Source organism: Gallus gallus, chromosome 13 (genome assembly GCF_016699485.2).
Source record: "Gallus gallus isolate bGalGal1 chromosome 13, bGalGal1.mat.broiler.GRCg7b, whole genome shotgun sequence".
In the NCBI taxonomy this organism is placed as follows: Eukaryota; Metazoa; Chordata; class Aves; order Galliformes; family Phasianidae; genus Gallus; species Gallus gallus.
This window is the reverse complement of record NC_052544.1, coordinates 17468591-17495567: the sequence shown is the minus strand read 5'-3', so window position 1 is coordinate 17495567 and position 26977 is coordinate 17468591. Positions and strand designations below refer to the sequence as shown.

Below are 26977 nucleotides of genomic sequence, written 5' to 3'. Positions count from 1 at the left end.
ATTGATGGCTGCAGCACAGCACGGCAGAGCCACGCAGCATCCCAGTGCCCCAGCATGGCACCAGCACAGGGATCTGCTCCCTGTCTCCTCCCCCATGCCCTCCACCTCCAGCACACAGCACTCGCTCCTTTCTGCCATGAAGAAGTGCTCAGATTCTGCTCACTGACACGAGCAGCAGCTGAAAACCCCACCACCCAACGAGCCACAACTCAAAATACTAGACAACTTCAAACCCTTACATTAAAGATTTCTGTAAAGTGGATCCTCCTTAAATGGAGCTTTTGGACTTTTAGGACAGACTGAGAAAGCTTCAAGTTCAATGCTTTAAATTTTCTTTTGTTTTAAACACTTTCAGAATCAAAGGAAAATAAAGCCGAAAATATTTCAGGTGTATTTAGAGGTCTATTTTTTGGCAGTTAACACATTGCAGGTACAACTCTCATCACTTCACAAGGAAAAAAACTAAAAAAATGTAAAGTACCGGAGCTGCGGGAGGCTAAAGTCACCACACAGAGATACCAATTCTTTCCTCACTAGGGAATCCCATAATATTTGCGTGTCAGTGATTGACAGCTGTCAGACTGAACTGATTGACAGGCCGCACAGCACATAACTGTAAAGTCTATCCACTTGTTATAAAACAGAATACATAAAATGGTTACAAAAGGCTTTGGGAGAAAAAAAAACATTATTTCAAAAGCAAGCACACACAGTCTCTCTTCCTTTAACTTTAACTTAAGAACAATCATGCAACAATACAACATTTTACTTTTTTAGGCTTTCAACTAAGCTGCAAGAATGCTTTAAAGTACCACTTTCACAACAGAAAAGCAGTATGTAAAATTCTAGCTGTGAAATACATCAGTTCTCCTCTAAGAGCACAATCATGTATTGACAGTATGGGCAATAAGGCAACATTTGGTAAAAAAAAGATCAGAGTACCTGGATTAAGAAAAAAAAAACACACAAGACTTATTGAACAAGTAAACTGACTGCAAATCTAATGCACTGCTCAGCATTTTTCTCTTCTGCAAGTATCCCAAGTGAAACGTACATTAACTTTACACTACAGAATAGACACTGCAGACTGAAATGTCAAAAATGATCAGGATTTAGAGGTTCTTTTCCCCACTCACACACCACACAGGGACACTGCAGTAAGGCTGCATATTTTGGTGCTAAAAACCAATGTCACCTCCACAGTCAGCTGCTCTCCTAGCACTGAGAGCACACCAAGGGAAGTGTGACCAGCAGGGTGAGGGAGGTGATTCTGCCCCTCTGCTCTGCTCTCCTGAGACCCCACCTGGAGTACTGCATCCAGTTCTGGAGCCCCCAACACAAGGAGGACATGGAGTCATTGGAGCAGGTCCAGAGGAGAGCCATGATGATGATGATGATCAGAGGGCTGGAGCACCTCCCCTACGAGGACAGGCTGAGAGAGCTGGGGCTCTTCAGCCGGGAGAAGAGAAGGCTCTGAGGAGACCTTATAGTGGTCTACCAGTACCTGAAGGGGCCTACAGAAAAGCTGGGGAGGGACTTTTTATAAGGGCAAGTAGTGACAGGACAAGGGCAAATGGTTTTAAACTGGAAGAGGGTAGATTTAGACTAGATACTAGGAAGAAGTTTTTTCCTGTGAGGGTGGTGAGACACTGGAAGACACTGCCCAGTGAGGCTGTGGATGCCCCCTCCCTGGAAGCACTCAAGGCCAGGCTGGACGGGGCTGCGAGAATGCTGGTCTAGAGGGAGGAGTCCCTGCCTATTGCAGGGGGTTGGAACTGGGTGATCTTAAATGTCCCTTCCAACCCAAACCATTCCTTGATTCTCTGCAAGCCTGCTCCTGACTATTGACAGTATGGTCAGATGACATTTGGAATTCATTAATCTTTAATAGCTGACCTTTAATTCTAATAAGCAGCAGTTTATACATAAGATATATTTACTGAAAGATTAAGTCACTGAAGTGCTAGCTTTAAATGGAAAGAAAATATGGAAGCTGTTTGAAATTTACTTGGAGCAGCCTACAGAGAATTCTAAGATCTTACTGTCCTCACTAAGAGAACAGAGAGGTAACGGCCGGTTCTGGGCCTCCCAGCCAAGTAGGACAGAGCTGTGCTCCTTTCAGTGCCTTGGCACAATACCTTAAAGCGTTCTTCTAAGTAAGCTCAGTGTCCTATATATGAGCTCAACACACTCTTAAGTCACTATACCTGCAAACTTAAAAGCAGTTAGTTTAGAAAGACCAAAGAGACATCTGTGAAGTGCTCACATTGTAAAACATCTGCAGAAAGGGCAGGACTGAGTCCCAGACAAGGCACACTGCAAACCAAGCACTAGCTCTGTCCCATCTCACTCAGGCTCGCACCACTCACACCGCTGAGCTAAAAAAAATTCACCTTACCTTCTCACCCCTCGTCTTCGAATCTTCTTTTTCCTTCTTTCTTGCCGCTGTGATAAACTCATTAAACAAGGCCTCTCGATCTTTCATCTTTTCAATTGCCTTGAATCTCGAGTCTTTAGCATGCTTGGCTGCAAATTCACTAAAAGTAGTTCTGCAACAAAATGGCAAGTGAACTAATGTGGCAGAGCTGTCTTTGCTGGGAAGCAGGTTCAGCAGAGAAATATTTCTTCTGCTGGTATACATGCCAGAGCACAGTGAAAAACAAAAAGAAAAAAGAAAAACCATCCTATGTTCTCACTATAGAGATGCTTGATCAATGAATTACAGAAAGGAGTCCAGCGTAGGCACGCACATGTTAGACACTTGTAGGGCGTTGGTTTGTTGTTGTTCTGGTTTAATAGAGCTACCTGCAGAACATGCAGGTGGTAGGTGTAGGAAGAGAAATTACAACACAACCAAGAAGAGGAAATGAAAACTCAACTGACTATAAGTTGTCTTTTTTGTGGTTAAGCAGTTCAGCCACCAGTCTTGTCCAGGTATTTCACAGCTGTGAAATCAAAAACTGCATGCATTCACTTGCAGCCAAACCATGCTAAGAGTTTAACCAAGGAGATCATCTTATTGTGTTAGTCACAATATAACACTGACTACTGAAATCTTCCCCTACAGTGAACACTGTATAGCCTTTATCTTAAAACACACAGAGTTGAAAATACTTCAAACACTATGGGCAGTTGCAGCAGTACTGGGCTTTCAACCCATTATCCCCATAGCATTTTCCTGACAGTTCTCTCACCTCCAGGGCCAGATTCCAATCTGTGCAGTAGATATAGTACTGCCACTTACCTCAAAAAAAACCACTATTCTGCTTTTTCCAAGCTCTGATGCAAATCTGGCCCCAAGAATACGTGAGACACTTATAATCATACGAATGTTTTCATCACAGCATGGAAATAATTAGACTTGGAAAATCCAGCCTACTGTTGCTGTAGGGTAAATTGAAACAAGAAGAGAATTTGGTAGCTTATTCAAAAAGATTAGAAAATGAATGTACAGCTATATTGAAGAACAAGAGCTGCTTAAGTGGAACACAAACTCTTGAGCATGTTGGACTGAGATAGATGATTAAAAGTAGTCTGACGCTCACAGAGGCACAGCAATATCTTTAGACAAACACTGAAACCAGAAGACAAAGCATAAGATTAAACAAGACAGTCTTTCAGTCGGAATTCTCTTTCCCACCCCAGTCCATAATTAGGTAAGAATTAATCCCAATATGACACACTGCAGATATCTTGGAAGCAGAGAACACTAAAGCTAACAAGAACCTTTGCTGTTAGTCTGTGAATGCTACATGGAACTCACTGATCCATTTTGTCTTAAAATAGTCTCATGACTCCATTCATCCTAGACTACTGACGTTTCTGCCCTTGTTAAATGAGCAGACTGGTGCTTTAAGTGAGAGCTGTTCATCAGATTACATAACACTGGGTTCCATCAATTTCCAACGCCGATCACTAGAATAATTAAACTGAAGCAAACCAAAGAAGCAGTTACTTCACTGTAAAAGAATTAATGCCAAGTAAGCCAAGAGATGCTGAAAGAGAATGCTCACCTGCTGACACAAGCACCTATTTCATGAACTGTACGTGAGAAAGTTGTGAAACAAACATTTCTAGCAATATAATCTTGAACATTAGTACATTTACTGCTATCATTTCACTGTTATCACTGCATGCCAGCCTGGGTGAGAAGGGTGAGTAACAACTTTCAGATTAAAGCAATCAAAACATTGTCATATTGTTGTTAACACACTTTTAAACAAAAAAATGTCCCTTCAAACTCTCAAACTGATGAATCTTCCCTAACACTTCTCAGAGACTACAAGTATTTCTAGGAAACAGGGGTACTAAAGAACAACTGTGGTGGATCTTGAAAACTCTCACATTCCAGAGAACATTGTGGGAACTTCTTCAAAATGACTAAATACATAAAACCTGATAACGTTCTATTATTTTATAGACTAATTGAGTGCCAGTAGGCAAAAAAAAAAAAAGATTTTAATACCTCATTTTTCTCCTCTTTGATCACTTTGAAAGAGGTTAATGAAGTTAACCTACCTACCACCACCCAAAATACTCAGTTCTTACAGTGCTTATGCACACGAATGACAGAGAAGTCCTTACCTCGGATTAATCTTTGATTCTTCCATCATTTTCTTGAAATCCTCCTTGGCCTGCATTATTTTGTTTTTCTTCTCCTTGCGCTCTTCTTCTGCTCGGGTTTTCACATACTGATCAAATACCTATAGAAACAACATAAAACATAAAAACCTGCAGCCACATCAGCTCTAGGAAAGGAGGGAGAAAAAACCCACTTCCTTCCTTTTCCTTTGGTCCCTTTCCTCCCACCACAATAAAGACGAGCCAGAAAGAACGGTTACAAATGCTTTGTATTTGAATATGTGAATTACTCCAATATACTGAACTCCAACACACTGAACGTGTGATCTGAGAGCAGTGAACAGATCCTTACATGTTAATGTTAACATTTTAGTGGGACATGTTTAAGCAAGCAGACACTCCTTGTGTTTTTGACTCTTCTATTTCCATACATCCATTCAAAGCTTCTTCTTGAGTGAGAACTTGCTTAAGAAAAAAAAACGTGGGATTTTTAAATTATTTTTTATTACTGTTATTTTTTTCAACTGCATTAATCGTTACTCCAGCAGTTTGACAAGATACTGAAGATTCTGACCATTTCATTCAGGTTTTGGGAAGATTTTTTGTGCATACAAGTTTTACTGCATTAAAATACTGTATCTTGAAACAGCAGAACTATCAACTAAATTCTTTATGGCTTTTTCAATTTCAAGACAACCCCTAATCATAACTAAAATCCCTGGCAACACTGACGACACAGGAAGGTTGACACCGAGAAAAAAAAATTGACTGAGGATTTAGATAATACCTGCAGTAGCTGGAAGGAGAGTGAATTTGACTTTTTTACCTGTTTTCTTTCTTTAGGGTTGAGAAGTAAATAACGAGGATCAAAAACTATCTTGTGCAGTTCTTTCTCCCACGTTGAAAAAGCAGAGACCTTCAATTAAAAATAAAGTCAGACTTTAACTCATGGTTAACTTTCTTTGAATATACAGAGGTTGTACAGTTTTACTTAAAAAATATAGGACATGAAAAGACAGAGACAAACTCATGGTGAAGTTTTCATCACTAATAGATGATGAGCTGTGGGGGGGGCAGCCAGAGCAATAACACACACTTAATTACTCATTAAAGTAACTACTGCTGTGTGACATTAAAAGAAAACTAAGAAGTCAGTCTTCAGATTTTATGTTCTCAGAAAAAGTACAGAGCAGGCATTGGATATAAGTGTTATGATTTTTAAACAACAGTTCTGGTACAAGAGATTCCAACTTAAACAGGCTCAAGTTAATCTCAGGAAAGCTTTATTATAGTTAACCTATAACATTTAGCTGTTGAAACTAAATAAAGCTCACTGGCAGTTGGAACCACTTCACATAGTTAACTTCCAGAAAAACTGAATTTATACTCTAATAGCTCTGATAGATAAATTAGACTGATTGGTATAAAGGAAATTTCCAATTTAGTTAACTAAAAATAAAAAGTCTCCCATTTAAGGATAAGGGTGTACAGACTATTCACTGCTTTTCTATGTAATTTTACTACTTACTGGAACTTACTGATTGTCCTATGTAGGAACACCTCCCAAAACATTAAGTGTCCATTCCTTATTTATTTCCACTGGCATCTTCCAATTTTATGCTTACTTAACTTGGATTTTTTTTTCTTTGCTCTCTCCTCCCCCCTCACCTCCATCTTGAAACTGTTTAATTTCACCTATTTAGAAATCAAAATGTTGCTGATTTTAACATTCATTGAAATATAGGCTCTTGTACCAAACACAGCCACGAATTGAATGAATGATGAAATTGTTTTCCTTGTGTAAAGTGCTGCAGGTCCTGAATTGGCTAAGAATTAAGATTTCTGTCTGAGTCTTCCTCTCACCCCTTCACTCAGCCACTCACTCACACACATGCTTATTTCCCTAACCCCTCTTTCTAGAAGCATGTCCTTGAATTGTTTCATCCGAGCCTCCAGAGGGACAATGGCTCTCTCTCGAGCAGCTTTAATTTCAGCTTCCATAGCAGCCTCCTTCTCTGAATCAATATCTTTGTTATCATCCTTCCTGGAGAAACAAACAAACAAACAAAAAAAAACAATTAAACATACAGTATGACTTGAGAAGTAGTAAGTCAGCCCTGTGGGTCAGAGGTTGAATGATACCAGGTCACAACAGATAGGACACATTAATTCAGAAGTACAGGCTTACAAGTCATGACCATTCTTTGCGACTTGGATAGGAATGCTTTCATACTGAAAGAGTTCAAGTAACCAAGGTATTCTCAACAACTTCAGTGCCAACAAACGAGTCCAAGAGCTTAACACATTCTGGTTGTGTTCAATGGCCTCGTCAGATGTACAATAGATTTTAGGTGAGCTGCATTAATTCTCTCATCTCCTGTTCAAGACCGTGGGGCTCTGTGAAAAAGACTACAGGATTTAATTCAAATTGAGAATACCTTACAATGATTATGGCAGAAAATGTTGTAATAGAAGTGATATATTTATCCATCAAAACATTTCTGGAAAGAAATGCACAATTTGTTGATTTATATTTACTATGGGCAAAAGTGCTCAGCTCTGAACACAAATTCACAAACTATGAACAACTTTATGATCACCCCTAAGAGTACAAAATAACAAACAAAACTCTGAAACTGTTTTTAAAATAGCATGTAGAAGTAACTCCGACTGAAGTAATGTCTATAGCTTCCATTACACAAAACAAGGTGAAAAAGTAAACAGAACATTCAAACTACCATAACAGAGCGAAAACTAATCTTACAGAAATAATTGCTATGAAAATCTGGACTGTTGGACTTCGTGCAGATATTCATAAGCAAGATAAACAACCAACTCCAAACTTACTTGCGCTTTTTAATTTTAATTGGTTCATCCTCATTTGCTTCTTCTGTAGTCTCATGCTCTTCTCTAACTGTAAGAGATTTCAATACTACTTTAGATTTTTATCTTTGATTACCCACCCATGAAGCCTTGTGCAAAAACAGAGGATGGACAATATGTGCAGTTCTGCACTCTGATAAAGGAACAGGCAGTCTAAGTTGCTTCCAGAAAAATACCATCAGAATGTACTGGTGGGACTAATGGACTTATGACAAGCTTTGTATTTAAAATGGGCAACACTGACCTTTTATTTCCAGGGAAGAACTCAGACTAAACAGCCTAACAAAGCACACCTGGATCTCCTGGTTATGTACTTGCACTTAGCTCTCCTCCAACTACCAAGCCCACGTGTCATCCCAGGACCATTTGCTAGAACTCATACCAGAAAGGTGTCTCAACTGAGCAGCCTCTTGCACATTCTCTGTTCTTGGCAGCTGTTTTCAAACTGTACTCCAGCTGATGTTCTTGCATTCCCACCTTCTTTCTTGAAGAAATTCCAAAGCTGTATGCATTTTTTGATATCTGACTACATTTCTCTCACTTATTTAGACATAAATAATTTTGGAAATGAACACAAAGTCAATGATAAATTATATTCAGACTTTTAAAGGAAGGTGAGAAGAATGCTCTTACTAAGTTTTTTCCCTTCTTCCATTCCTTTTTTGTGAGGAGGTTCTTGAATAATTTTGTCTACATCAGCTCTTCCAATAAGGTCATCTGGTCTGTCCCACATAGAAAGACGCGTGGTGGGGTTGTAGAAGAAAACACGCTCATCGCCGGTCCACACCACACACCTAGAGATTTAACAGAAAACAAAATGTCTTGTTTTACCTTGTTATAACATCTTCATATTGCCATATGAGTATCTATTCCACATTAAAAAAACTGGATTGTTTTGGTCAGCAGCTGCACCTATTCCTTCCCCAAAGCATAAGGGCAAAAGTAGTAAAAACTTTTGGGGGTCCAGAATTTCATACCAGATTAGGAGGAATCGGCAGCAGATGAAGGGGAACGGGCTATGGAATCTAAGCTAGCAGTGTACCTCACAGGACTGAAGTTAGTGTGAGATACCAAGACTGTGCTACAAAGACTACTGCCTGAAGGAATCCAATGTTATTTGAATCAGAAGTGTGCTGTGAAAGGAGCTTCATGGACTATTACTTATTCTACCTATCCACCAACATCCCTTGTGATGTTTCAGTCCTCCACTTACAGGCTGTAGGGAAAATCAGTACCTACCATGGGGTTCCTGGAATAGGGGTGGTTGCAACTGGCTTGGCTTTCTGAGCTGCTTTTTCTTCTTCAGTCATTTCTTCCTCCTTTGGCTCCTCAAGATAAAAACAAACAAGCAAAGAAACAAACAAACAACAAAATCAAGCTACAGGATTTAGGCAATGACAGCTAGGCAATTACTTGTTTATTACAGGGTAATTTACTTGTTTTAAACAAGCAATTGTATTTTGAAACAATGCTAATCACCAGCTCACAATTCCACCTCAGCCACACTTCAAACAAAAGCACTGGAATTTCATCACAGAGACTGCAAGTGTTGCTCCAAAAACTCTATCTAGAAAACCTCCAAGTGTTTACTTCACTCAGACTTCAGTGAAACCTTACTTAAATACTTTTCTAGATCTGCACAAATCCTTGACATAGTTCATCATGGACTAAAATGCAGGGGAAAATAGATATGTATTTGTTCTTAAAATTCATTTATCTGAAACAAAGATGTGGAGCATGAAACAGTCAAAAGTCCACAATGACCTCTGTAATAGAAATAAACAAAATAGATTTCTGTATTAGAAATAAACACAGCTGCTACCTTAAAAGTGAACAGGACACAAGGATAGCAAAAATAATAACTGAATTCTGCGTTTTTGCTAAGAAATGTACAAGTTCACAGAAATCAATATAAAAACATTTATTTCATTTACTTTCATTCAAGCACCTTGGCATCTTCAAAACCTATGCTTTCTCAGCATGACAAAATGCCTTTCAAGAAAAAAAAAGGCTGATTTTGTTACTGTAGTGTAAGCACTGAACATTGCTAGCACATGCTTTCCTAACAGACTAAACAGTTTGGTTACAGCACGTGGAAAAAGGGTAAGTTTTGTTTCAAAGTAGTAAAGAAACTGCAATTTAAGGATCTTCAAGGAAAAGTTTTGTTTTTGTGAACACCTTAAGAAGAGCAAAAGATGACTATGTCTGTGCAATCAGATTAACTTTTTTGCTATGTTCATGTTATTTTTTTTTTTAACTTAACTCACACCCTATTTGTTCTTTTACAGTTGTTTTTTTTCCTGTAAAAAAAAAAAAAAAGCTAAAAAAAAAAAAGGCTTTCAAGATCACCCAGAAATTCAAGAACTCAGATTACTAACCATGTTTCCTGTCAATAATGCCTGGTCTACAGATGCATCCAGCCCTGCAGGATGTAGGAACTAAAATGACGATACTATTTGGTTGCAAGGTCTTTTACCTCCTTTATAAGTTCTTTTATAGGTTCTTCTTTTGGCTCTTCTTCCTCTGTCTCCATTGGTAAAGGTTCCTCTGTAGGTTCTTTAATTGTCTCTTTAATCTTCTCTTCCAATTTTTCTGCATAAAGATAAAACTTTCCTTAATATTGTTAACAAACAATTATAGAAACAAATGTTTTTCCAGTATGATTGTCCAAGCACAGTAGCAAAAACAAAACTTATTTTTAATGTATTTTCACCACATTCCATTCTTCTTGGGCTTTACAACATCTGCTTACAAAGATGGGATTATCTCCAGTAGCAAGATCTATTTGGGACTGAAAAAGGAAGTATTGTAAGACAGTCTATTAAAAAGCCAGCTGCACGTACCCACCCTTCAGACCAAGTGCTGAGTTCTGCACTCTGGTTACAAAAATGCCATGCATTGCTACAGGCTTCAGGCAGAGCAACTCAAAAGCTGTACAAAGGAAAAGGATGTGGGGTGGTCAGCGGACAGCCAGTGCAATGTGAGCCAGCAGTGTGCCCAGGTGGGCAAGAGGACCAATGGCATCCTGACTTGTATCAGATACAGCACAGCCAGCAGGAGCAGGGAGGTGACTGTTTCTCTGCACTCAGCACAGGTGAGGCTGCACCTCCACTACTGTGCTCACTGCTGGAAAGACACTGAGGCCCTGGAGTGTGTCCAGAGAAGTGCAAGGGAGCTGTGAAGGGTCTGGAGCACAAATTTTATGAGGAATGGCTGAGGGAGCTGGGATGGTTAAATCTGGAGGAGATTCAGGGGAGATCTTATAGATCCCTACAACTCCCGGAAAGGAGGTTGTAGTGAGGTGGGGGGGTCATCCTCTGCTCCCAGCTAACAGCAACAGGATGAAGAGTGACGGCCTCCCATTGCACCAGAGGAAATTCAGGTCAGATATTAAGAAAAAATTCTCCTCAGAAAGGATGGTGGGTTATGGGAACAGGCTGCCCAGGGAAAGAGTGGAGTCACTGCCCTTGGAGGTGCTGGGGAAAAGGGCAGATGTAGTGATGTGGGCTAGTGTTAGCTGAATTATTAGAAAGATGGATATCAATTACTTAAATAACTGTATAAATGTTTGACCTATGTCTAAACAATGACTTCTTGTTACTGAAAGAACCATCAGACAGTAAAAGGAAGGACTTTCTGGTCTGACTGGATTTTCTTCCCCAAAAAAGACTTTATGCATTGAATAAGAGCCATGAGATTTTTCCCCTTTCTTCCTTCTTTCTGATGCATGTATTTTCTTCCAAAGGAACAACACCCATGGACACAAAGTGGATTAGAACAAATGCAAGTCACAGAACATGACCAGAGCACAGCTTCAGAATTAGTGGACAAGAGGTAATTTCCTTCTTCCTTCATATTTCACAAACGTAACCTTTCACTTGGTCTTCAAAATTTTAATGACTTTCATTTTTCCTGCTTTAGAAACTTTAAAATAAATGATCTTTTCCCCCATTTTCTATCTTTCTCTAATTGAGACCTTCTCAAATTTGCGAGTCTGTACAGTACTTACATTCTACAGGTGTGGGAAGGTGCATCTGAAACTGTCACTTTCAGACTCATAAGCAACTTAAATGGATTCTTACAATCAAGACATAAAGATACGCTTAAGACAGATGGGGTATTGGAAAAAGTCTGGTTCACATTTCAAACACAACCATCAGTAGTCTAAGCAATTTTGCCTCTCTTACACAGTCATATTAAAAAAAAAAAAAACACCACCAACAAAACGGTACCTTTTTCTTTCAGTTCTTGGGGTTTTTCCCATGTTGACTCCAAAGTCCTGTTGTTGTAATAGTACGTCTTTCCATCCGCAGTTTTGTACTCTGTCCACTCAGAGACTGCTGTTGCTCCAGCCAGCGTGGCGGGTGAAGCAGCAATAGCAACCTGAGGATGGATCATAGGTACGATGGGAGGTGCCATTCCTGGCAAGACACCTACAGGAAGGGGGAGCAAACAAAAGAGACGAGAGGAAAGAAAAGGAAACAAAACAGTAAGTGACAATGAGAAACCAAAGATCCCAAACCTAGCATGTTACTGACTGACTTTGCAAGTAATCATCCCACATCAAAAAAGGTCATTTTCTACATGAAATTGGAAAGCAGTGCACTGTCACTAAGTTTTCTTCCTACGTATTAATGAACACTAATGCCCATATTACCAGGAAAGTTACGTAAACACAACTTAATTTTAATCAATATTCAGTTCTGCACAGCACGAGGACAGCTGGGCTTCAGACCTTTGCTTTAATGTGTCAAAATGAGGTATATTCTTAAAGTAGGTCTTTGTTATTTCTCTATAGCGATTTAAACTGCTGAATAGTTCTGTCATTTTAGGATATTCCTAAAGCTGCTGCAAAAAAAACCAATGCTGGCCTGACTCTGAGCCACAGGATACCTTATGGAGCAGAACTCTGCTAAGTATTAAGTCCTGACTTAAAAGTTAGCATCAAATCAGAGCTTTGGCTAAAAAGCAAAAAGAATGAAACTATTTCAGAGTTCGTGATGGTTCTGTTTAGTAGTAAAGATTGGAGAAAAACATTTTATTCACATTCTAAAGCAAAATGACAAGAAAATATGCAAAATAAAACAGCCAAAATGCTACATTATTATTTCTCTGCTCGATCAAACAAAATGGATATACTGACCAAACGTGACCATGTCACGTTTTGAGTGACAACTTCTGGAAAAGCAAACTGGATATGACTAGCACTACAGGATCATAATTTTGAATTCTTAACATTTATGGGAAAATCGTTTCTTTTTAAATAAGGGAAAAGGTGCACATTACACGTTGCCATGAACTGATTTCAGTAAATGGCTTTTCTTAAATGCACAGTTTGAGAAGTGGTAAGTTTTATATTAAGACACACATACACGCACACCAACACGCGAGCACAACCATGTCACTGTACACGTGGGGGGAAACAAAAATCCACACACAGGAAACTACCAACTAAGAAGTATGGGCATGAAAAGGGTCACAGTTATCACAGAACTCAATGGTGACAGAACACTGTACTGGATTTGATGTACAAAATTAGCTGACGCTAACAGTTAATTGGGAAAGCTACTTCCTGGCCAAACATGATATTTGCATTTATACTGGCTTTGAAAATAAAGTGTATATATATATATATATGTATATTCAATCAATTGGGGAAGCAAATAAATAAATAAAATATAAACCACAACATTCACTACCATGCCAACTTACAGACAAAACGAACTAAGATGGGTTTGAAAATTACCGGTCTTGGTGGTAGCGACTGTCTTTACATACGGGCAGCTGACTATTTGCATCATTGCTACACCTGCAAAACGGATAAGCAAGCATGTTGGAAAGCTGCCATGGTACGTCAGCTACCACTGGGAGTCTGGATGCTAAGATTGCCTGCCACAATTTGGGATGCTGCGTTCAGCAGGCAATAAGAGCCTCCCGGCAAGAGAACAAACTTTTTTTGCGCTGATATTTTATGCCAGATCCAATTTAAAACTAACCTTAAGCTGTAGCAACAGTTTCTACCTCCATTAAACCACCTGTTTAGCAATTACTGGGATGCTGCTTAGAAAAAAAATAAGTGTGTATCTGAACGATGACTCAGGGGTTTAAGTTCATTCAGGGGGGAACAGAGCCCTGCATGCAGGGGCAGTACCACAGGAGCAGATTCTGCTAACAGAGATGTTCTCCACAGACAGCATTCGCTCAGACAGAGCCATGCGAGCAGAAAAGTGAAGCTATCAGTGCTGTGCGCAGTCTGCTGCTGTGCTTGGAAAGGGGAGGGAAGGGCAGCAGGACAGTCAGCCCAGCGAGCACAGCGGGGAGCTGTGGGGTGAGAGCCGCACTCAGCACGGGAGCAGCCAAGGAGATGTGGGGTGGGGGAAGGCTGCAGGTGGGAGAAAGGGGTACAGTAATAAAAGCAATGAAGCCGCAGAGGTACACGGCACTGTGCTACTGCAGAGGTAGCAAACATGGTCTTCATTTTTCATTTCCTAGAAAGCTGTGAGCTGAGAATGCTCTAAAAACAGCATCAGCCCTCAAAAGGCAGCAGCATGCACTGCTCTGCACTCCAGCTCCTAGGAAATGGCACAGCCACAAAGGGGAAGCACCTAATCCTCCTCAATTAGATGGAAAATTCAGTAGGAAATTAGACAGGGAGGAGGAGAGTGCATTTCCCAAACCCTTTATCTTTCGGTATGGAAGGAAACTGCAGAAGTTCTCTCTGCATTAGTCAGGTTTTGACACTTGGAAACAGGACTGCTTCAGAAACTTCCTCCCCTAACCTTTATCAGTGCCCCATGCAAAGCTGGAAAACCTCCAGTGCAAAGTGAAATTAAACCCCTGTGTTTGTAACAAATACAACTACTGTTTTTCTTCAGTAGAGATCTAGTACCAAAAGCATACTAAAAATACTGCCAATTTATTTCAAAAATATTTGTGAGAAGATAGAATTGCAATGTTCTTTACTAATTACTTCCATGAAAGAATCCAAAACAAGTTTTATAAAAAAGTATGAATTGAGACACAAAAACATTGACTCAAACAGCACTGAATGAAGTATTTGTCTAAATTTAGGAGGAACCATGCTATGTACTTCAAAATGAATGAGAAAATTCGTTTTGTTAGGAAAGTTACAGCATGTCTTACACGGGGTCAGAACAAACAGCGCTGTCTGCGGGATCACTGTGATCAGAGATCCTGCAGCGCAGGTCAGACTGAGCACATACCCGAGCTGTTTCCTCTGCCAAGCTCCAACGTACAGCTACCTTTGACAGATGAATTAAGAGAAAGCAGACTTACTTTTTAAGATCTGAGATTATGAGATATCACCAACCAACTCTTCCATTGCTCCATGTTACTACAGCGTAATACAGAGAGTAACTTTGAAATCACATGGCAATGGCATTCATCAGCTCTGTCTCAGCAACTTGAGAGCAATCCAGCTAACTTTATGTAAGGTGCTGAAAGTCCCAAATATATGTACATCACAACTTTGCAAGCCTTTTGGAATTCACCTTGTACTGCCTTGGAGTCATCTGAACTCCTTTTCCCTTTCTTTTTATTGTAAAGTAGTTTAAAGATTTCTTTGATGGTGGTTATAAACGATTACAATCAAGCTAGAGCTGGCTGAAAGGATTTAGCTGTTTTTATTCTGTGATCAGGCAAACTAGCACCTTAGACTCATTAGTGGGAACACACTCTTTGCTGCTAGGTATCCTCCCACACATAGTGAGTTCAGCCCAGAAGGCTCATCTCACCAAAGACAGTACCAGGAAAGCTTTGGAAGAATCATGTTTTCAAACATGAGTTTAAGAAGAAGACTGATGCTCTGTCTTTCCTTCTGTATTGCAGTACTCAAGAAATCCTTTAGCAAGCAAAAGAAAACCAAACCAACCCCACAGCCCCATCCAGTTCCACTGGCACTTATCTCCATTGCTTTAACCATCCCCAGATTAGCAGAGTTCACACTTGAGTAGCTGATTAAACCCCCCTAACATGCACAAACCCTTCATGCTCTGCTGATCCCTTGCTGACAATATCAAGAACTGCTGCTAAGAACAGCTGGCTGACCGCCTCTGCGGCCACTTCTGCTGTTCTCTAAACCTCACAATACACTGACATCAGCATTCTCCCTGTATCCTTTATCTATTTTTCATTCAGCCTTGGATATTTTGTTCAGAATAATATTTTTGCCTGTCCTAGAACGATGAGTGATACACTGACTGCCTTTCCAAGCACAGCACAGATGAAAACAGCCTTACCTCACTGTTTGACAAAAAAAAGTCTTTTAAAAGGAGCAACTATACGTCCTCTCTTCTTGTCTCTTAAACAAATGCTTTTTATTCCACATATTTCTAACTCATTTACAAAACTAATACCCATTTTAGCTGTCTTGACATTTCTATCTTTTGATAAAAGAAGGTGTGGGAAGTGTCCTAGAGTATTACTTTTCATCCAATCCATTCACTGGGAGGTTAAGAGCACCCCTCCTATGTCCTGCACCCATATACTGAAGGTACAGGAGAAAAAGTCACCTTGCTCTCTCTGTTCAAAAGCACAAGGAGGCAGCTCAGAGTCCTTCCTTGTAAGTAGAAACTAACTCATATCCAATATAACCACAACCTAAAACCTTTCCTTGCAACAGAAAACCATCAGTGTATAGTTCATGCTATTGCACATCAGGGAAAAAAAATGGGATCACTTTTGAACTGGAACAGGAACTCAACAGGAACTCACTGCAAACTGAATTATTTAAGTAACTAAGAACCAGTTAGGACCTGTTCAGTGATTACAAACAGCAAGTCAAGTCCAAAGTTTTGCCAGTCTAAAATATTTATTCCAGTATCTAACTATTTGATTGAAAACTGATAAAATTTGATTTATCTAGACACCAGGGAGCTCCCACCTAAGATTTCTTCACAGTAGACTTTACACCTGAAGCTAGCATCTTGAATGCCTTGATTTAAATTGTCCCCAGTTTAAACATCCATATTGTGCTTAAATTTTCAGCACCATACTTGAGAGTTGCAAAAGAAGAGAGCTTGAAACACCTGATATTATCAAGGGCAATACACCTGAATGGTAACTTTTCCTGCTTACGAATTATTTTAATCTATTTTTTGGGGGGAGGGGTGTACAATCCATGTCCTAATAAATATTTAATCACAAGACTCTAGGTCTAAATCAAGCAAGCAGAAAAAAATTAAAGTGATACTGTAATTGGTAGAATATAGTCCTACCATATTCTCAGTCACTTACATATTCTGTCCAAAATCTCACTTTTAAATAGGACGATGAGGTAGACACATGCCATAAGACAAGAATTGCACTAAACACTTCCTGGTATTTCCAGTAATCTAAAAACAAAAAGGTTTACATGCTTAAATGTACCTGTCTTCTGGTATGGATATCAAAGAGTTAGTAATCAAAAATTTCATGTTTGCTGTTAATTAAAAAGTCTGTCTGCTATCCCTGAATTCTTTCAAAAATACTCTAAGTGGAGAGGATTCAGGCAAGTTCCATACACAGTGGACACATGAGTGCAAACAAATTGACAACATGGACATGTAGCGGACAAGACAATTAACGTTTGCCAATTTACCTGGAAGTGGAATAGGCATGCCAGGAAGGGGGACACGAAATGGAGGTACCATTACTGGTGGAAAAGCAGGAATTGCTGCAGTTGGTTGAGGTACTGCATGAGGAACTGCAGGAGGCAATGTCTGTGGGACTGGCTGGGGTACAGTCTGCACAGGTGTAGCAGAAGGAGCAGAGGTTGAAACACTGACTGATGGTGTGGCAACTGAAACACCCGAACTTGGGGTCTGGTCTTGTGTAGTAGGTGCTGATAAAAAACAAACAAAAAAAAAAAACAAAGAACACCTTGTATCTCAGATACTACAATATATTTGCTGCAAACATACTGGCTCTCTGTTTCCCAGCAGATGTCACGTAAGCAGGTATGCTTAGAATCAACAGGAAGACACTCTTGGACAGAAAACAGTTTTTGCCTTCTCTGTAACACTGAATATTCACAAAGGAAGTCCATTTCAGGTTTTACTTTGTACCATTCGTTACTCCTAACAAGTCTGTATAGTGGTGAAAAGAGTACAGCGAAGGACAGAGCTCATTCAGTAAATACATTAAATTCTACTGTGCATCCCTGTTCAGAAGAACAGAAAGGGAACATTACAGAAAGTTTCAAATGGAAAAAGCTTATTTTTATATTGAATTAACAAACGTTCCATTTTAGTGAGCGTAATAACCAGCATGTGCATGACAACAGTCCATTTAATACCATGCTCATGAATCTGTGATCCAAGAATGGAAAAATGTCAACTAAGTAATGTGTAATTAAGCACGGAAAAGGAAAGTACTTTTTGTTCCGAAGCTGCAAGAACTTTCTTGGTTTTCACTGCCTCCCAGTGGAAAAACACAATACCAGCATCCAATTCAGCAACCCCTGCAGATGCCTGAAATCAGCATGTAACCAGGAGCAGAGCTACATGACAAAGCACTGGCAGAAGGGAAACCAGAGACCTGATGGCACAAAGTCATTGACCAGCCTTGAATTCATACTCTGAGGTCTGGTAGAGGAGGAGCTGTTGAAAAATGTGTTAATTAAAAAAAAAAACCAAAGCCCCCAACTCATAAGCACGTGATATATGGGCACCCTGGATGCTTTCTTTAACTACAACTGGAAGCACCCCCAGTCAGGTATCAGTATTGAGCTACTTAGAAAAAGATTTTTGGTCTGTTGTTCTTAAGTGTTTTGGGACAAGAGAGTTCTTAGCCTAAAATTTAGGGAAACAGAGCCAAGAGTGAGCATGTGGTTTGTTTTAAGGCCCTCATCAAATCAGTACCAGACGAGGATTGAGCTTACCAGAAGCCCCAGACTTTTACAGGCCAAGCCCAAGAGTTGTAAATTTATTTCAACTGATAAAATGTTATCACCTGGGCACAGACACCAACAGTCACAGTTCTTGAAAGCAAAGACAAAGTTTAGCAGGCAGAACAAGCAGAAGCAGAACAGACTCTTAGCATTTAGTATCGAGACATTTTGCTTCAGAGGTGCATGAAGAGCAACGTCAAAACTAGGAGCAGTTCTGAGATCTATGCCAGCACCTAATGTGCACCTTCTGCCTGCTTCCAGCTTCTCAGCAAAATGGCCGCAGCCCCAGGTGATGACACGAGCCCTACTTCAACAAAGCAGCTGATCACAGCTTTGTCTTTAATATTAAAGCTCTGAAAAGTTTTGAGCAATGCAAATATTTTGCTCCTTCAGTGACCTCCTTCCAGGACTAACAAAGCATACATTGTGGGTTAGCCAATCGTGACTTCCTTTCAAACAAGGATACCAGAAGTTTGGGTTAAAAAATTAGGCCTGATTTGTCCCTCTTGTGACAGCATGAAGGTCAAATATTTCAATGGGACACATCTGTGTGCTAGAGCTGGAGCTCAAACAGCTCAGCAAGTCCTCATCTTCTGCAGACTCTTTTGCCTGGCCCACTGTACACATTTCTGCCAGCACAGCTACAACAACAAGGGCTACCAAAGAACAGGCTTCCAGAGCAGCAGAGATGCTGTGCTTTCAGTACCCAGCACACAGGCATAATACTAACCAAAGTGTTTGTTAATTACCATGCCTTGCTTTGTCCACACATGGTGATTTTACTCAGTTGTTTGCTCTCATGCAGATAGATTTGAGTACCCAAGATAAGGATCTGTGTTGACGTTCTGCACTAGAGGCATTTGTGAGCATATATATGCCAAAGAATATTATAAACTATTGTTTGATGTAGTTGCTACATATAAACATTCATTATGTCCATGCTGCATAAATCAAGATCCCTAAACTCGTGGGGTTCCTCTGTACGAAAATCCTTAAAAGCAAAGACTTAGACCATGTAATCAGCACTAATCTTCATACTCTTATTCAAAGGTCATCTGTGAATAATAATAGGGATAAGGACTTTCTTTTTCCGTTTTTGTGCAACTCCAGCAAATGGGAACTTATGAGGCTTAACCAGAAAGCTACTAGTGATAAAAATAAGACATCAGATGCAGCTCTATTCTGCACTCAACCAATTCTATGTAGCCCAGAAACAGCACTGACAGATTTCCTCTTAAAGCAACAGATGTGGTTTTGGAAACAGAGGAAATTGGTACAATTGTAATTCCTACCTCAAATTATTTTTTTTGTGAGATACTTTTAAAACCAGTTTTGCTTTAACTGCAGTCAAAAGGAAATGGATGTATAATAGCTTTGATATGATGTGATAACAGCAGGGAAAAAAAACAAACACACAAAGACCTAAAGAAAAAGGGTTTCACACTGACTGAGGTTGATCTACCCCAGCACAGTACTACTCTAACTATTCCAAATCAGAAAGAAAGAAAAAAAAAAAAAGAACAACAAAACCATGCAATGTTCTTATGGATTCAATATTGCATTTGAACACATCCCACTCCATGTGGAAATTGCTTCCTGCTGGATACTAAGCTTTTGCTGCAGCAGTTCCCCAGAGCAGCACCCCAACACTGCAAAGCTGAGAAACCCTCGGGTACTCACTGGAATTTGTCTGTGAAACCGACGTGGCCGTGGTTGTGGTAGAGGTTGTGGAGGACTGAGTGCTTGAAGAGGTTGATGGCGATGCGGCTGCCGCGGCACTGCTGGTTGTTGGTGTGGAGGCACCAACCTGGGCCTGGGCTGCCAGCATTGGTGTCAGCTCCGACTGCTGGATGACTTTCACCCCGTCTGGCTTAGTCCACGCTGACTCACGCGTACGTGCATTGTAGAAATAGACCTAGAGTTAAGGATGTCACTATCAAACAGGTGCTTGTCTGAAAGGGGAGCATTTATCGGTGTTTTGTCTACTCCTGCTCTAAGCACAGTTAAGTGATTTTAATGAGAGAATCAATAGAATTGTATAGGATTTTACCATGCAATCTTTTTTAAAAAATCTGGAGTGCCCGCATGTAGCACTGAACAGAGCAACATGCTGACAACAGCAGCAACCAGCCAGTAGTCTGCTGTCTCTGGTGACCACCTCACCTTGCCATCCGGAGTTTTGTTCTCTACCCATATCTCCTCAGCTGGGGGCATTGCTGGCGTCCCAGGCGCAGTAACGGGCGGCATTCCTGGAGGGAACATCATTCCGGGAGGTGGTGGCATGCTGCCCATGGGAGGAGGCATAAATGGTGGTCTCTGAAGGCAAATAACAGTAATAATGTAACACCATACTCAAACTGGGCTTGCATTTATTAAAGCATCAACACTCATTACAGCTATGCTAAGGCTAACTGCCCATCCCGAGAGCTTTAACAAACCAACCTTAGCTCAGAGAACTCCCCAGCAAACCACCACCTGTGGCAGAACAACAGAGGGAAGCACTTCACACCCGAGACGTTACTGTAAATGCAAAGCAGCAGAAAAGAGTAGTATGAAAAGGAGTGGGGTGAAAGAAAACTGCTCTCTGAAAAAGGAGAAAAATCCCTATGCAAAAAAGAAAGAATGGTGGAACTGTTCTGAGTAACTGCCCCTCAGACACATCACCTCAATCAAAAAATGATTTCTTGCATTACCACTGTGCAGTTACACAGTGATTCTCCCAGTGAATAAGTATTAAAAGATTAAAATTAGAAGCAAACTTCCCATTCATTAGTGCTGTAGAGCAGTAGATTTTGTTACAATCCACTATGCATCTCAATCATCCATTAACTAGAACTCTAGCTAATGCTAATTAAAAAAACAAAAACATTAAAGTATATCTTCGCTGTCACATGATCAGAAGCAATCCAGACCTGCCCTGCACATTCACTCTCACATGTAAAACTGAATGCCTGGTTTTCTAATTAAAGGTATATTCATTTTTCTCACTTGTTTATTTGGACTGTTCTGAAATTTCCTGTGTGTAACAAGCACAGCAAATGCTTTCCTACAAAAAACAGCAGTCAACAAAATCCACTGACTTCTTTAATTCATTCTGCATACACCTACAACTGCCCCAATTATCCACATAACTCCAGTTTCAATTGAACTTATGATTCAAAAGATTTCCTCCTTGCAAAAGCAATAGCAAGGCAGTTCACTGCAAAAAGCTTCCAGCCCTACCCTCATAACTGACAGGCTCCATACAGAAATGAACACACACAGCAGCGTGGACGAAGGCTCTGCTGAAGCTGTCATGTTTGCAGGAAATGCCATTAACAGCCATCAGGTGGCTCAGTGGGATGTGCCATGCAAGCCAGCACCGAGCTGCACCCACACTCTGGGAATCTGAGTCCTACCCACGGCAGTTTTCAGTGCGTGCCATGCCCTTGGTTTCTGTACACATTGGGCTTCTTTTGGAAGTTTTCCTGAGATAAGATCTCTGCTGTAAGAGATGCATCTTAAACTGCTTTTTAAACTCATGTACCAACTCTGTTTTTTTGTTCAGTACCATTGCAAAGGAAGATAAAAGGCCACTGACAGAATTAAAAACTAACGAGAAAGCTATTAAGGTGACTTCCTTTCTTCATGACTTCTCTGCAGTTCCTCCATCTGGCCATTAGATGATCTCTTTCTTTACTCCCCTACAACCTGAAAGAAGAACCCCAGGAGCCCGCTTTTACTTTGCTGCTTCTTCAGGAAGTTCTTCAGGAGTTGGGTCGTTCCAGGGCAGCACTAGGAGCAGAGGAGAGGATCCCAGTGTGCAGCCAGGGGATCCAGAAAACAGCTCAGCTCCACAGTAAATACCACATCACCTTTAGAATCATGTGCAAAGCAGAGCATGGTGTGACAGCAGGAAGAAATGCAGATAAGCTTGGTGTGTAAATTTTACGTATGGCAATGAGCTGTAGAAGACATTTAGTGGGTGGTATGATTGAACAGCCACAACGTAACAGCTGAGAGCAAAAGCACATTCAGAATATAAATCAAACACACAAAACAATGAGATGTCAGGGCTCTGGGCTTCAAATTAACTGGCTGATTCTTGAAATGGTGCAGGCAGCAGGAAGCACGGTCCTGTGCTTCCTTCCCAGGTCCACTGCACACTCCAACAATTTCAGAGCATTCTAGTCAGTGAACAGGTGCATGAATGTTAATACCACCATACCAGTGGGAAAACGGGACCACAAAGCACCAAGAGAAAGGCATGGTATGTGGAAATAGTCTTAAATAAACTTAGGCTGAGCATGCGATCATCCAAGATCAAGAACAAGGTCCTGGTACCAAATGAAGGGAACAGAAAAGAGAACTTTGCATTAGGTGAGTGGGGCTGCTGACATCCCACAGTTTCTGTTTCCATCTTCAACTCTACAGGTCTTTTCAACTGAATATGTTTCACTGAAAAGAAAAGCTACTTCACACCGCCAAGTTCTAACACTATGCTTCACGTCCAAGGGAAAAGAAGCCTGCTATGGAAAAGACATGCATTTTTTCTAAAGATCTCATACTCAAGGTGATGACAGCACACAGGATGAGGCTGCAGTCTGATGCTGGTTTATTTCACGTGAGGTCCACATTAAGTCCTTGCTCCTGCACTGGTGGCTCCTTTGTTTCCCTTCCTGCTGCTCCACTATTTGCACAAAGCTATATGCAGAGCCATACACTCCCATGCACGGAGTGATGTGGAAAGAAGCTTCCATACCTCAGCTGCCAAAGACACAGGCAAAGCAAGACCAAAAATACCATAAAATAACCCATGTTACCACGTTTTCGTTCTTTCTTGCCCACATCCCTACTCTTACAAATAAATTTCACAGCACAGAAGTGTTCAGTATTCCATTATAGAGTGGATAAAAACCATTATTTAGGCACCACACAGTATAGTAGTCACACCGCCCTGAAACCCCTACATTGCTATTACAACAGAACTTTTCTTATTCCCAAATAGGTTTTACCTTTCAAACTGCCCAAGTATCTGCAAAGTAAGCAGAACTACTTAAACATGCAACATCATAAAAGGAGAGCAGAGATGCACCTGACTTGAGCCCAACAGGCTCACAATATGCTCAGACTAATCCTGTAGATGCTAGGAACACTCAAAGTTAAAAAAGAGCAAAAACCACACCAAGCACCAAACGTACTGTGAGGTAAAGAACGTTCTCCCTCAGACAAAGGAGAACACGGACTCTCGTCAGTACGAGGGCTATGTGCTGCTGACTTGGTCAAACCCTGTGCCTACTCTCAGGTTTTTCAGATGTTTGCTCAATGTTTGTCCATTGACAACTTCTGGTGCATCACTATTGATGTAACCTTCTGAATACAGCACTGAAACAAAACATTGATCATTGATTACAGATCTGCTTATCAGAATTACTGGTTGCCTATCTGACCAGTCCCTTGGCAATCAGAACTAACAACCAACTTCCACATCAACTGCTGTTATGGTTCATGCTGGAACTCAGGCAGAATTCAGCTCACTGTACCGCAGTACCTTCTGCCAGTCTGTGCTCATCCACCATTGCTCAGTAAGCAGTGACAGCACACCAGAGCACTCCAGAAGGCCAATACACGCTTCAGGTGTGTGTTTTTCCAAGCACAGAGGGCTGTGCACAGCTAACTACTGCATTCTGCATGGCCACAAGGCACTGAAATGCAGTTGGGTTTTGGTTAATGTGGGCGGTGAACTCACTCTGCATAAACCATTAACATAGAATTGCTGTAAGGAGTTGAACATAGGGCTCTTCATAGTGCCACACGTCAACCTGAATTCCATAACACCACACAGAAGCTGTGAGCCACCCCAGATGCCTTCCTCACCCACGTCAATGCTCTCATCTTCCTGTTCCCACACACAAACACAAAGGACTGCCTGCGCTTACCTGCAGGTGAGGGGGTCCCATCGGCGGAGGGATCCCTCCTGGGGGCGGCATTGGAGGCATGTTGGGGTCGAAGGGAGGGCGCCCGAAGGGGGGGCGCGGCGGCGGCGGGGGGCCCCGCATCATCCCGAAGGGCGGCGGAGGGCGCATCAGCGGAGGGGGGCCGCGCATCACCGCGTTCGGGGGCGGCGCCGGGCCGCGGAACCGCAGCGCCTGCTGCTGGGCCATCCTGCGGGGAGGGCGAGAGAAACTGAGCTCACTGTCGTTCACTGCTGGGCTGCAGGAAAATCGATGCTTGTTTAAAAACAAAAACAAAAACAAAAAAAAACCTAACAAAACTCAACTGGATAAGGAAAAAGCGCCAAACCTTAATTGTATATATATATAAAAAACTGTACGTAACCGCTTCAGCAGGTTCTTCCCTTCACAAACTCAAAGGACGCCACTTATCAACTTCTACGCATAGAGAGAAACAACCGCCCTGCGGCTGGAGGCGCCCGGCCGCACACCGCTCCGCAAGGCCCAACTCCGGGACGCGAACCGCGCTCACGTGCGGGGAACGCCGCCCCGGGCAGCGCTGAGCGCCGCTCCGAGAGCGCAATTCCGCCCCGCTCCGCGCCCGCACGAGGCGAGCGGAGAGCACCAGCAGCGGAGCGGCGCGGCCCGGCGCCGGGCCCGGAAGGAGGGGCCGCGTCCCGCTCCGCTCCGGCGCTCCCCGCCGGCCCACGAGGGCCCGGCCCGGCCCGACGGCCCCGCACGCGCGGACAAAGGCGGTGGACGGGGCGGGAGAGGAGCGGAGTCCGCGGCCCGGCCTTCCTATGCCGCCGCAGGCCGCGCCGGGCCGCGCCGTGGTTAGGCCGCAGGAGGCCGGTCGTGGCCGCAGCGCTCAGTCGGAGCCCCGCGCCGCGCGGTACCTGAGCTCGCCGCCGAACCGCTCCGCCGCCGCCTCCCCCTCGCCGCCGCCAGCCCCCGCGCCGCCACCGCCGCCCCGTTCCGCCATCGCCACCTCGCAGCGCCGCCGAGCCGCTGCCGCCCCGGCCAGGCCCCGCCGCACCCCATTGGCCGCCGCCCACGCCCGTCAGCAAGCGCGGGGGCGGGACCGCCCCGCGATTGGCCGCTACGCCCGCCGACTTTGAATGGGGGAAGCCAGGCGCACCGGGATTGGCTGCCGGGGGCCGTCCCGCGCTGCTCGCGAGGCGGTCACGTGAGGCGTGACCCAGCGAGGAGAGGAAATGACGCCACATCCGCCGGAACGGGCAGTAGGAAAAAACAAGCTACGGGAACCACGCCCAATCAGCGGGCAGAGCGGGTGGAACACGTGCACCAATCGGATCACGCAGGCGGCTGCGCTCTCCCAATCGCAAAAGGCGGATCAGCGCCCAAAGAGCAGACGCGGACCGCCGCCGCCTCATGGGGGCGCTCTGCACCGCGGCTGCCGTGTCCGCGGGTGGGCGGTGTCTGCGAGGCGCCCCGGCCGCGTGCGCTCCGTGCGGTGCTGGAGCCGGGGGGTGGCGGCCGGGCGCGAGGGGCTGTCCGTAACGAGTCCTGGGATGGGAGCCCCGCGGGTCCGGTCCCGGGGCGGCCCCAGGGAGCGGGGCCGGGCCGGGCCGGGGCAGCACGGAGCGCCTCGGGGTGACGGGGCGATCCCACGGGAGAGCCGGGCGCGGTGCGGGGCGCGCTGCGGTACAGTGGCCGCCCGCAGCTCCATCCCGGCAGCGCTGCCCCGTTCCGCTCAGCCCGGCGGCTGTGGGGCGGCCGCCCGACACGCGGTGCGTCGCGGTGTCCGCACGGCCGGTCGTGCGGGTAGGAACCGGCTGCGGGGACTGCGGGTTCCGCTGTGACGCTGATGGTCCATTTGAGGTACGCGGCGTTATGAAGCGCTCTGCTAAAAGCCGCCGCTGCCGAACTGCGCCTTTCGAGGGCGAGGAGCGCCCGAGCGCCGGGAGGCGGATCTGAGCGCCGCCCCGCACGGCCGCGGGGCTGCAGGCGGAGCACAGCCCGGCGGGGCTCTGCGGCTCCTCCCGTCCCGGCCGGCGTTGGTTCCGCCGTCCCGTTTTCCCCATTTCTTTCTTTATGTCACAAAGGATAAAATAAAAATACAAACCCGTCTTTCCTTAAATAATAATTGAAATTTCTAAGGGCCTTTTTGATGGGGCTGTGCTGAAGGGGCCGCTGGGTCCTTGGATTTCGCAGCTCGGTTTCTTTATTCGCAGCTGACAGCTGTGGGCGGTTGGGGCTCCCCGCCGGCACCGCCCCGCTGCCCTCACCTGGAGGAGGCGCGGCGCGGGGCTGTGCGTGCCGTGAGATGGGAGCTGTGTGTGCTGCTCCGCAGGGACGGAACGCGGGCGGCGCCCCCACCCCGCGCCCAGCAGGAGCGCTGTGAGTGCTTTGTGACGGCAGGAGATTAAAACAATTTTTGGACGCGACTGCTTCGATCCTCCCCAAACAGTGGGGCTGCCTGTCTGCCACCGGCGTCTTTCATCCTCTTTTTTTCATCTGCTCGTTTCAGGATTGCCTCAATAATTCATTAATTACGGGCTGGCAGAGAGGAGCATCTGCAGGGCCCCCTTCTCGCGGTGGGCGGAGATGCGGCCCCGCTCCACGCGCAGCCCCTCCCTCACTGCTCAGGTTTGTGTTCTCAGGGAAGCATCGGTCGGTAATTCTGAGGCTGCAGCTGTTCCAGCAGCAATTAACTGTGAGATGCGATGTG

The 26977-nt window shown here is 43.5% G+C and overlaps 1 protein-coding gene across 12 annotated transcripts in view; it reads right to left on the bottom strand.

The window, feature by feature from the left end:
- The window catches only part of TCERG1 (transcription elongation regulator 1), a 32640-nt gene extending 7342 nt beyond the window's left edge, over positions 1 to 25298 (bottom strand). Inside the window, exons 1-15 of one of the 12 annotated variants that reach the window (XM_046900418.1) lie at positions 25182 to 25298; positions 24271 to 24496; positions 20516 to 20668; positions 20033 to 20267; positions 17063 to 17305; positions 13211 to 13273; positions 11697 to 11897; positions 9941 to 10056; positions 8704 to 8798; positions 8098 to 8258; positions 7429 to 7495; positions 6490 to 6625; positions 5408 to 5497; positions 4585 to 4703; positions 2399 to 2549 (exon numbers count right to left, since the gene is read on the bottom strand). In XM_046900418.1, the coding sequence (XP_046756374.1) occupies positions 2399 to 2549; positions 4585 to 4703; positions 5408 to 5497; positions 6490 to 6625; positions 7429 to 7495; positions 8098 to 8258; positions 8704 to 8798; positions 9941 to 10056; positions 11697 to 11897; positions 13211 to 13273; positions 17063 to 17305; positions 20033 to 20267; positions 20516 to 20668; positions 24271 to 24496; positions 25182 to 25267 (2142 nt within the window). In that variant the 5' untranslated portion in view covers positions 25268 to 25298. Of the gene's footprint in view, positions 1 to 2398; positions 2550 to 4584; positions 4704 to 5407; positions 5498 to 6489; positions 6626 to 7428; positions 7514 to 8097; positions 8259 to 8703; positions 8799 to 9940; positions 10057 to 11696; positions 11898 to 13210; positions 13274 to 17062; positions 17306 to 20032; positions 20268 to 20515; positions 20669 to 24270; positions 24497 to 25181 lie in introns of all 12 variants that reach the window. The other 11 variants (XM_015294049.3, XM_015294051.3, XM_015294050.3 and 8 more) reach the window with 11 other exon arrangements.
- Positions 25299 to 26977: the final 1679 nt, after the last annotated feature.